Raw genomic sequence first — 12,279 nt, 5'->3', positions numbered from 1 at the left:
ATTTTGAGTTTCCCTACAAAAGTAAAATGCAGGCCAGAATCGCCAGAGTCTGCAGGGATTTATGGTTCGGGAGTTATTAATAATAATCATTTATATTGTGAAGGCAAAAAAGGGCCTGAATGCGTTAAGAACTATATAAAGACATAGAAGAACACGGTCTCTGCTCTGATGCACTGGAAACTCTATAGGCCCAAGCCACAGCGTTTGGATCTGGCTCCTAATTTCCCCAAAGTCTAGTGGTTTTAAGATCCTGGATTTGGTCCGAGCCTATCTTCAGCTGAAGTCATCTGAAATTCCACTTATCACTCAGCTTGTGAGGGGAAGGGCACGAAGTACATTTAGGATTCCCGGCATCCATTGAGCTGGCCTTCCTCAATGCAGGACCATCTGAGGCAATTTAAGGCCTAAACAAGCTGCAGGCTGAGAGCTCTGGTGTTTAATCCCTTCCTTATTCTGCCACCAAATTGTTTTCAGTTGCATATTGCAAATGCACAAAGGGACAAGCTAGGTGAGGTAATATCTTTTATTGGACCAACTTCTGTTGGTGAGAGAGACCTGCTTTCAAATGTACACAGAGTTCTTCTTCAGGTTTGCCCACAGGGTCATGCACACTTTCTGCTTGGGCATTTTATGCCATTGCACCAGGAGACCTTTCTCTGATGCAATCCATTCTATTCCGTCCTATGTGAGGGTGAAAGTATCCCATAGTGAGCAACCCACATGTGATTTCTTGGGCATTCTAACAATGACTGTCCTGTGTTTTACCCAATAGGGAGCATGCACACAGTCTGTAGTATTGGCAGTACTTTTAATAAGGTCAGGAAAGCCGGGTGGAAAATGGAAACAACAACCCAGGAGATTTTGATGAAAATGAAAAGAAAAACAAAAAAAAAAAGTTTCATTTAAATCAATTTTTTTTTGGCCAAAAGCTGCTGAAAATAAAATAAAATAACAAAAAAAATCTAGCCAAAAACTGCTGTAAATTGAAATATTTCCACCCCAAAAACTGAAGAGTTCAGGCTTATGGTTTTCCAGCAAAAAATTGAAAATTGTCAAGGAAAACAGACACTTTCTATGAAAATTTTTGTTTATCTGGTAACCCAATTTTCTGTCAAACTGTTTCAAAAGAAAATTTTCATCTAGCCCTGATAATCAGTTCAGCTTGGCATATTTAGATGCCTTTCTTCACTTACCCAGCGAGGCGCTAGGGGTCTTGACATGGGAGGATATAACATTTGACCACCATATTAACAGAAATACTAACAAACAGAAAGGAGTTCAGAGGAGAGAAAGAAAATGGATGAGGGGGTTGGTGGGACTGATTTGGGAGTGATTAAGAAGCTAAATATGTCAAGCTGCAGTCAGTAATGGACAGCGGAGAGAACATGATAATCTACAAATATTAAAGTAGTGTGAACACTCCTTTCTATCTATCTATCTATCTAATCAGGGTTGCCCACCTTCCCAGATTGTCTGGGAGTCTCCCAGAATTGGTCTCAATCTCCTGGTGACTATTAAAGGCAATCCAGGAGATTTTAATAGGCCAAAGTATGGTCGGTGGCGCAGCGGGGCTAAGTCAGGATCCCTACCTGCCCTGGCTCCGTGCAGCTCTCACAAGTAGCCGGCATCTTGCGCTTCTAAGCACAGAGGCGGCCAGGGGGTCTCCGTGTGTTGCCCCTGCCCTGAGTGCTGGCTCTGCAGCTCCCATTGGCCAGGAACTGTGGCCAATGGGAGCTGCAGGGGTGGTGCCTGCAGGCAGGGGCAGCACACAGGGCCACCTAGCCACTCCTGAGCCTAGGAGCTGGACATGCTGGTCGCTTCTGGGAGCCACCCAAGGTGTAAACACCTCCCAGCTGGAACCTGCACCCTGCACTCCCTCCCACATCCCAACCCCCTGCCCCAGCCCTGAGCCCCCTCCTGTACCCAAATTCCCTCCCAGAGCCCACAACTGATCCTGCACCCCAACCCCCTGCCCCAGCCCTGAGCCCCCTCCTGCACCCAAACTCCCGCCCAGAGCCCGCAACCCACACCCTCTCCTGCACCCCCAACCCCCTACCTCAGGCTCAGCCCAGAGCGCCCTCCCACACTCCAAACCCCTTGGCCCCACCTAGATTGACCAGATAGCAATAGGCACCTATATAAGAAAATGCCCCAAATATTGGAACTGTCCCTATAAAATTGGGACATCTGGTCACCCTAGCCCCACCCGCCCCAGCCCAGAGCCCGCACCCCCTCCCACAGCCCAACTACCTGCCCAGTCCGGTGAAAGTGAATGAAGGTGGGGGAGAGTGAGAGACGAAGGAAGTGGGGATGGAGTGAGTGGGGGTGGGGCCTTGGAGAAGGTGCGGGGCATGGGGGTGGCCTTGGGAAGGGGGCGAGTCTAGTGTATTTAGGTTTGTGCGATTAGACAGTTGGCAACCCTAATCTATCTATCTATATATCACTAATGCACTGCATTCTGGGCACCAGAAAAGAGAGGAAGACCGTTCTAACCATGAGATCCATTAGGCTGTAGAATAGTCTTCCCGGGGAAGGGATGGAAGCCTCTTTGCTTGGGGCATTTGAAGCTAGATGGGACAATATCCTGTTAAATATACAATACAGAACTATCCATCACTGGCCCGTGGGGAGGTGAACTAGATGAACTAACAGGTCTTTTCCCTCTCTAAATTATGTTTTGACCGTAACAGCAATACTCACTCTGGAAAAAGGAATCATGTTCTTGTTTCCTCACACTGCAGACAGGTTGAGCAGGGAGGGGCAATCCTCTATCCTGGTGTCTTCACACCATTTAACTGGGTTAAGCAAAGCTGTTCTCAGTGCTAAATTGCTTCCTCACTTCAGAAGGTGTGAAAGTCTTTTCTATCTCTCATGCATTCACGCTTCTCTCCTTCTGTGGAGACAGCTGGTACAGTCTTTTCTCATGTGCGTCTCTCCTCAGCTTCCAGGTCTCAGACAAACTTTCTTGCTTTTCCCATAACACAGCTCCTTCCTTTCTGACCTTACACTCAGCCGCCAGCTCATCTACCTTTTGGGGCACCACTAATGCCTTCCCTCATTGGCCTGCAACTCATTGAGTCCCTTTGTCCTTCAAGTCAGAGGTCAGGAGGAATGCGTTTGGCTCCCAAGAGGAAAGGAAGATGGAGAGTTGGGAAGGAAACCAGAGTGAGTAGGTATGTGAGAGTTATGGGCTTATCCCAGTGGCTGAACAAGAATGGGGAGGAAATGAAGGAGCAATGGCTGACTTGACTATAAATAAGAAAGACAAAGGAAAATCACTCACCTTGAGGGAGGGTCCCTAATGGCACCAAGGCTTACCTTACTGTGTGCTCTAGTCAGGAGTAGGGCACATGGAAAACTCCGGGGGAGCTGCCCTCAGGAGTCCTGCAAATACCACAGGCAAACAGCTGTCCCTGGACTAGCTTTCTAAGTGGCATCCATCCAGATCAATGAGAGGAGTCCCCAGAATATCCCAGTGCAGAGGAGAGACAAGGACAGAATGAGGAAGATTCCCCGTTCACATTAGGGCTCTGTACCTTTGGCAAGGGAAAGAGAGTATGGAGGAGGGGAGGCTAAAATGAGGGACACCCTCTCCCAACTTGCAGAAGGGATGCCAGCCATCAGCCTCTGCCAGCCTTTCCATGGGTACAGACTCTGGTCCATTTAATGTGTGTTGCTTTCTCTTCTGTTAATACTTGAAAACAATAAACCCAGAACTTCTGGGTAATATACCCTGAATCCAGTGACCAGGGAGCTAGGAATCCTCGCTTTAATGCATACAGTCCAGGGACAAAAAGGAAAGAAAAGGGAAAGTAATGCCTCTGGGTGTGTACCGGAGTTGTCTCTGGGGGTGACAAGTAGGGACACAGTCCCTTGCAAGCCAGTGTGGGGTAGAGGGGACTCTGGTGGGAGAGGTGGAGAGGCAGGCCCTCCCGGTGTGCAGCAGAGGGGCTTCTGGAGTGTCACAAAATGGAGCAGAAGCAAATCAGTCAATGGTCTTAAAAAATGGAGCGATGTGCTCCCTGTCACATGCCTCCTCCGGTGACAGGGTATGGGACATTTAAATGGGGCTGGAAGGTCTGGTGGTACCTTCTCCATCCCTAGCAATAATTTGCCCCCCCCCCTACAAGTTTTTGGTGGTAGTGGCCAAGTCAGCTCTGTGAGCGAGAGGGGAAACCTTACTGGGGTCAAAGGCCAATGTATTTTGCATGCCTGGAATTCTTCACGCTGCTGGCTCTTTCCAGCTGATCGACACTCCTCTATGTTGGGATAATTTATCTTCTTGCCTCATGCTCCCCAGCTACCTCTGAGAGGGAAACTCTGACAGGAGCTGCCTGCCTGAAAAGGGAAGCCCATCATGTGAGCTTGGGGTGTGTCCGACAGAGATGCGGAACAAGATCATGTCTCTGTACAGAAGACAGACTCTGTGCTGTGTAGATAGAGACAAAGCTGCTTAGCTGTGTGCTTCACAAAGAGCTTTCAAAATCCTGCACATCTTATTCGTGCCAAAGTCCCATTGTCTTCAGTGACTATCAATGGATCTGTCACTATTTCTGACTTTCCATCACGGTAATGTCTAGGGTTCGACCCGCCATGTACAATACAGACAACACCTACTCTGTGCAGAATGATGATGTCAGTGCATAACTTGCACAGTTGGTTAGTTTCCATATTGTCTATACAGAATTCACTCTATACGTAAGTATGTGTGCAGCTCCTAGGACTGTTGGACTCTGATTCCTGACTGGAGCGTCTAGGCACTGTCACTGTACAAATTATTATTATTATTGATAATAACAGTAAATAAGAAGCCATTAAAATAGTACTCGAATATCATGAGTGTAGATAGACAGACAGATAGATTTCCCTTTTCCACTGGGATTCCTCGGAACCATGTTCATGTCCTGGAAAGACTGACTCACCTCTTCATTCTTCCGGGGAAGATAAATTGCGTTCCGGGCTGTTCACTGTGTATGGGTTATTTTTGACCCACCCTTCGTAAGTAAGGTATTGTTTGCAGTGTGTGTAAAACTCAGTGATGAAGATCCAGTGCCTGTTTTCCTGACAGCAGAGGTTTTCCTTGGCCAAAATGCCTCCCTGCCCCAGTGGTATATGCAGCATGACACATGCACTGGTTAGCATCTGTGTTCCACCACAGAAGTGGCTGCATTCCAACAGTGCCGGCACATACATGGTTTGTGAAGTACTTGGGCATGCTCCAGGAGGAAAGCTGGTATGGAAATGTAACATGTTATTCCTCAGTGGCTTCTGGGGTAGATGTTATAGAAATGCAACACTTATTATTGAGTGGTTCTAGCCGTGTTTGAATCACTGTATTCCTGAGCTGGAAGTGGTCTAATGATTATTATTATTATTATTATTGGATTCCCCTCCCCACACACTGACCTGAAATCCCTCCCGTGCTTTACCTCCTCCCACTCTGTGCCAAAGACCTCCTTTCATTTCACATATGAAATGATACCAAAAGCATGTCTGTGTAACACAATGTGTCTGCGAGCAAATCAAGGCAATGGGGAAACGATGTAATCACAGCAGGGCTAAGAGTGTGATGTCATCATGACAGCAGTTCACTTTAAGTGCTGGTGAGGCAGGCCAGGCTCTGAACTAGAGTTCACTTTTCAGCCAAAGGGCAGATACAGCATGGTCAGCAGGGAGGCAAGCCCTGCAGATAAGGCTCAATCACTGACCTGGAGGGACTCTCCTCTGGGGGGTGAGAGGAGAGGTCAGTCTCCATGACCTTAGCTAGGACTGCTGACAAGCGAGACAGTTAATGTAATTGCATTAGTGGGGGTCGCATATTGTAAATTTCTGGTTAATAGAGCTGGGCAAATATTGAACACGTGGCATACGCTACCTTCTGTGTGTGCGCTGATGATGGTTATTTGGGGGTGCCTGGGGTGGGAAAGGCCGAGTGGAATGGTGGGAAAGGGATTCAGTACTCCATGCAGGGCCCATGTAATATGGTGGTCAGAGGACAGGAGCACATTAATTAACCCTTTCCTCTTTGTGTGTCCCTTTTATCCGAGGGTTGATGTTTCCATCACCTTCTCTGATGAGTGTGGGAGCAGCTGGATGCTGGGGGCTAGATCCTTAACTGTGTTGTGGTTATGTTCGATGCAGCTGGCCTTAAGCCACCCTTCCATTCCCCTGATACTGGGGCTATCAGGGAGTTGACATGGTTCCTAGTCTTGACACAGCCTGGAGCGGTCACACACAGAGACCTCTCCATTGGCTAGAACACTGTGTGGTGCCTTTGTGCTTTCCTGCCCCTAGTGCGCCTGTGTGGGGATGAGATGGCTTGACACCAGCTGAGGTTTTTCCCAGACTGAGGAAGCTTTAAAATCCCTTTGTGCCCAATGGGAGACTTAAATAGGGCTGAAAGGTATGACCCTAGGTATCTACTAACACACGGACACAGGCAGCTTTGCTAATGCAGGCACTCGTTTGATGCTCACAGCAGCTGGCATAACATGTTAACAGGCTCATAGACTCCATGGTCCTGTTGACACCATGTCACCCGGCAGGCCGGCCTTACTGCTCGCTGAAAGTTTGCAGTGCTGTAGCACTTTGCATTCTGGAAACATTAGTAAACGTAAATTCACCCCCTCCCTATGCAATGGGCATGATTGTACCCATTCACTAGATTCTTGGGGCATAGTCACACCCCACAGTCACTCTCATGTCGACTGGACATGGTCAACCCTCATGCTCACTTTGAGGGATATAGGTGTGGTCACACCTTATGCAAACTCACATGTTCACAGGAGTGTCTTCCATCCCCTGGCTCTCTCTCACATATGGATGTGGGCGTGGCCAGTCTCCATGCTCACTCACACTCACTGATGTGGGCGTGGTCACCCTCACACTCTGATGTGAGCACAGTCCATCCCCTCATTGACTCTCACACTGATGTGGGCGTGGCACGTCCCCCTGCTCACTCACATGCTGTGGGCGTGGGTTACTCCCCAGGCGCACTCGTTGCTGTGGGTGTGGTCAGACCATGCTCAGGTTAGCGTGCGAGTGGTTACGCCAAATGCTCACTCTCACACATTGATATGAACATGCTTACTCCTGCTCACAAACTGATGTGGGTGTGGTGAGTCCCCACACTTTCTTACACATGGATGGGGGTTGGGGTCAGTCCCCTCGCTCACTCTGAGGTATATGTGGGTATAGTCAGTCTGCATGCTCGTTCATTGACTTAGCTGTGGATGTGGTCACTCCCCATGCTCATTCGCACACACAGATGTGGGTACGGTTGCTCCCAACTTTCACCATCATATTGATGTGGTATGGTCACTCCCCAGGCACACTCTCACTGATGTGGGTGTGATCAGTCACCTTGGGTCAGCATGGTTACTCCCCATGTTCACTCTCACACATTGGCATGGGTCTGGTCACCCAGTGCTTAGTATCACACGTTGATGTGGGTGGGGTCATTTCCCACATTCATGTTCACAATTTAGAGTGGGCATGGTCAGTCCCAGCCTCATTTTCACATTTATGTGGACATGGTTAGAGCCTTGTGGGAATACCAAATTTGTTTCCACATCCGATCTGTGATCTGCAAAAATGGGCTGTGAATATCCACAACTGCATCTGCTCATATTGGTGTGGGTGTGGTCCATCCCCATGCTCGCTTGCACACATTGGTGCGAGCATGGACTGTCCTCATGCTCACCTGCACACGTCCATTTGGGCATGGTCAGTCCCCATGCTCACTCGCAGACATTGATGTAGGTGTGGTCCATCCCCATGCTCACGTGCACATGTTGGTGCAGGTGTGGTTACTTCCCACACTCACTCTGGTCTGGTTTACACCTAAAACTTAGAGAGACAAGGTGGGTGAGGTATCTCTTTATTGGACCAACTGCTGTTGGTGAGAGAGAAAAGCTGTGTGTGACTTGACAGCTTGTTTCTCTCACCATTAGAAGTTGATCCAATGAAAGATAATATCTAAGTCATGTCAGTTCCAAGCGATCTAAAACTTAGGTCAACCTAGCTGCATCACTCAGGGCTGTGCAAAATTTCATGGCCGGTGCAATGTAGTTAGGTTGACCTAACCCCCTCCTGTTGATGCAGCTAGGTTGATGGAAGAATGTGCAGCTGTAGGGGATTGTAGTGTGGACAGATGCTATGACACAGTGATGTTGTATGGGCAGTCCCCACACTTAGTCTCTCACATTGATGTGGGTGCGGTCACTCCTCATGCTCATTTTTACATTGATGTGGATGTTGATGTGGATGACACTGATGTATGTGCTCAGCCTTTGCTCACGGTCACATATTGATGTGGGCATGGCCACTCCCCATACTCACACATTCGCATGGGTGCAATCTGTCTGCATGCTCATTCTTGTGCACTGATGTCTCTTTCTGGTGACCTAGCTCCATCTACACTGGGGTTTCGGTCGGCACAGGTGGCCCTCACGGATGTGGCATTTTCACACCTCTGAGCTCTGTAGCTATGTTGACCTAAGCTTTAAGTGAAGCCCAGGCCCTGGTGTCTGAAGACATGTATTGATAGTGTAGAAGCCACTGCATTACCAGCTTGCCTCTGCTCTTTAATAGCTCTTTTGATAACTACTGGATTGGAATATTGATGGAAAAGTATCCCCTTGTCAATATGCAGTTGAACTGTTACCTACTCAAGTGCTGGTAAATTATCAGAAGTACAGTACGTATCATAGAGTGAAAGGAGCCATTAAAGGGTAAAATCTACCTTGATGCATGAGACCAGCACGAGGCCTGTATGGATTGTATTTCTGCTTAAGACTTCAACATAGGGATTACGAGATACGTGGTGTCTGTGGCCCTCTGCTCAGGGGGAATTAATAGAGATACCAATTATCTTGTAACACTGGATGACTTATCACTATCTACTTATTTTCCTTTCAATGAACCTGGCTTTGAAAGCACAAGCAGATGAGACTGGGGACAAGAGAGAGTGGTTGTAGATGGGGCATTTGTGAGGTATATATTGTGTGAGCATGTGTGTGAGAGGGAGTATTTGTGTGTCATCCGTGGTGGAGCATCCCTCAGTATAACCCTTTAGTGGGATTCCCCCCAGGCAAAAGACACCAGTGACACCGAACTCAACACTGCTAGCACCGAGGCCTTACACAAAGCCACCCTGAAAGCAGCGTGGGTTGGGTTTTGTAGGGTGGAGGGGTGGTGGATTTGAAGAGTCAGTAAAAATAAATAAAGAACCAACATTTCTAAAGTGATAGCAAATACCTGGTAAATATCACAAATTAATGGGGGAAAAAAATCACATGAAATTAAAGAGAGGCAAACAAGTTAGCTCAGGTCCTCCGCTGCAGCCAAAGAGCACTAGGCACAGCTGATTGGCTGAAAAAGTGGCTTTGAATCACCTTTGCATAACTCCAAGGGACACTGTTGTGGCCAGATATTGCCAGGGTGTTGGGATATCCCTACACCCCTTTTTCCCTGGCCATGCCCCTATGCTTAGGTCAGGGGGGTGGTTCTGGAGGTGTTGTATATAGGACTGGTCACTGCATTTTTATCAAAAAGGTTTTTCAATGAAAAAAATGACTTTTTGAACAATACCTGCAATTTTACAAACATTTTCATATTGATTTACATTTTCTGATTTTTCAGTGAAATGATTCAAAATAAGAAAAAAATCAGTTTGAATCAAATTGAATATAAACAAAAAAAAAGTTTTTCTTCTCCTTCTCAAAAAACCCAAATAGATAAGTAAGCCCTAGAAAAAAGGTGCTTCAAATCAAATCAAAATTCTTTTTTATTGGTTTCAAATCAGTTCCAAACCAACGTTCGTTTCAGATCATTCCATCAAACAATGGGGACATTTTGGGGGGAAATGTCAAGGGAAATGCAATTTTATTTCATTGGCTATTTTCCACAGAAAAGAATTCAACATTTTTGCACAGCCGTAGCTGGATACCGCTGAAGAAACTTCCTGTGTAGGGGAGAACCTCGTGAGCCTGAATCCACCATGTTAAAACAACTTTGTTCTGGGGTCTGCTGTGAAGTTGCTAAATTGAAGGACAGGATCTGACTTGTTAGACTAACAGACGTTTTGCAGCATGAGCTTTCGTGGGTGAATACCCACTTCTTCGGATGCAAGCCCACGAAAGCTCATGCTGCAAAACGTCTGTTAGTCTATAAGGTGCCACAGGATTCTTTGCTGCTTCTACAGAACCAGACTAACACGGCTACCCCTCTGATACTTGAGGATCTGACTTGCTGTATGAAGTGACTATGCAAAATAACACACACACATGCATATAAACAAAAGTGTGGTAGTTTTGCCACATTGTTGCCACATGGAGATAAGGGTGCTGCTCTAGCACGTGCTTGACTCTTGACAGGCCTCGCCCAGCCGAGAGAAGGGTGGATGAGATGCTATCAATGAAACAAGCTTTCACTGCATGTGTAAAATTCTTTATCTGACTCCTTTCTTTCTCCCCCTTTCTCCTTAAAGGTTGAAAAAAATGATGACGTTGACCAAAAGATTGAGCAAGATGGCATCAAACCAGAAGATAAAGCTCATAAGGCAGCCACCAAAATCCAGGCCAGCTTCCGCGGACACATAACAAGGAAAAAGCTCAAGGGGGAGAAGAAGGGAGATGTCCAAGCGGCCGATGCTGATGCTGCTGAGAAGAAGGATGAGGCCCCGTCTGATGGTGTGGCAGAGAACAAAGAGAGCAACGCTCCTGCTGCCACAGAAGCTGCTCCGTCTGACAGCGACCCACCTGCAGATGGCAGCAAAGATGGCAGCGCTCCCTCGGAGGAGAAGCAGGGGGAAGGCACTGCTGATGCTGGCTCAGAGCAGCCAGCTCCGCAAGCAGCCACTCCCGCCTCCTCCTCGGAGGAGAAGCCCGCTCCCACTGCCACCGAAACAGAAAGTGCCACTAAAGCTTCCACTGATAACTCGCCGTCCTTGAAGGCTGACGAAGCCCAAGACAAAGAGGAGCCTAAACAAGCCGATGTGCCTGCTGCTGTCACCACCACTGCTGCAGAGGATGCTACTGCCAAGGCAACAGCACAAACGGAGACGGCGGAGAGCAGCCAAACCGAAGAGAAGACAGGTAAGTGGACGTCAAGGAGCAGGACTCTCTCTAAATGGACTGTGAAATGCCCCTTGCCTCTCTGTGGTTCCCTGGAGTGTCAAAGATAGAGTGGTAAGAAGTTAATAAGTGAGGAAGACAGGTGGGCAATGACCAGTCCAGTCATCTTCGTGTTTCAGGAAAAGGTGAGAGAGATTTTCATAATAGACCCCTGAGCTTGTGGAAATACCTATGGAAGCTGAATGATATGAGATATGGCTAAATGGGTGGGAGGGAGAAGATGGACTCCAGTGCAGGGAATCTTTTGAGGGTAACAAGAGTCTGAATCCAGATCTATGGTGAAAGCAGATTCTCAAGGGATTTTTTTAACCTCATTTACCTTGGGCCTGTCCAGAGACAACCCCCTGAATTCATGCCCTCAGCTTTGATTCTTTAGGGCCTGATTCTCCACTGTTTTGTCCTTTGTGTCAACCTTTACACCTGTGCAAAGTGGGTGTAAAATGCCATCACTGGTGTGAGCAACCAGAGAATCTTGATTTGGTAGAATTTTACACCCACTCTGCACTCCCCTGGCACAGGTGCAACATTCCTTTCATTTGGATGTTATCGTCCCCTTTAATAGTGAGGACGTACATGCACCAGCTCCATTGTAATGACCAGAGCTAAGTATTTTATTACAATCAGATATTGATTTGATTATTTTCATCTATTTTGTTCGCAGGTTGTCAGTGAGCTGTTTACAATATTCTTGCACCTAATCGGTATTCTAAATTATTTGCAAATTTCTTCAGTAAATATTTCTTGGCCTGCAGATCATTGGAATTGTGAACATTACAATTGAATATACAATTTGCAGTTCATGCTCTAACATAAGTAAATAGCTTAGCTTGCCAACACAGAGTGAGTTGTAAATTTTACCATTGCATATACACTTTTTAAAATTAGCTTTTTGAATATTCAAGCACAACATTTGCTTTTTATTCATATTCATTTGATATTCTTGCTAGTGGAACTCAAGCTCTCGAGTGTTTTCAGAAAGCAAATGTAGAAGGTTTGTGACCACAGTCAAATCAAAATTCCCTTTGGAATGCTAATGAATATTGGTAACAAAATCTCCTTTCTCACTTGTTGATCAGCTTTTCCAATCACAAATTCACACAGTTGGTGTGTTCTAGGATCACAGAAATTAGAGATGGGGAAAAAA

At 46.9% G+C, this 12,279-nt stretch overlaps 1 protein-coding gene and 1 long non-coding RNA gene across 4 annotated transcripts in view; one reads left to right on the top strand and one right to left on the bottom strand.

Annotated features, from left to right (window-relative positions):
- GAP43 (growth associated protein 43) overlaps positions 1–12,279 on the top strand; it is a 74,554-nt gene that overhangs the window by 29,026 nt on the left and 33,249 nt on the right. Inside the window, exon 2 of the mRNA XM_045001280.1 lies at positions 10,490–11,096. Coding sequence (XP_044857215.1) covers positions 10,490–11,096 — 607 coding nt within the window. The remainder of the gene's footprint in view (positions 1–10,489; positions 11,097–12,279) is intronic.
- The window catches only part of LOC123360899, a 46,743-nt gene that overhangs the window by 9,573 nt on the left and 24,891 nt on the right, over positions 1–12,279 (bottom strand). For 2 of the 3 annotated variants that reach the window (XR_006576088.1, XR_006576089.1), the window contains one exon: positions 7,703–7,842. This is a non-coding gene — a long non-coding RNA (uncharacterized LOC123360899). Of the gene's footprint in view, positions 1–7,702; positions 7,849–12,279 lie in introns of all 3 variants that reach the window. The other variant, XR_006576090.1, reaches the window with a different exon arrangement.

Source organism: Mauremys mutica, chromosome 1, assembly GCF_020497125.1.
Source record: "Mauremys mutica isolate MM-2020 ecotype Southern chromosome 1, ASM2049712v1, whole genome shotgun sequence".
NCBI classification, from domain to species: Eukaryota; Metazoa; Chordata; order Testudines; family Geoemydidae; genus Mauremys; species Mauremys mutica.
Note: the sequence above shows the minus strand (reverse complement) of the source record. Positions and strands in the feature narration are given on the sequence as shown.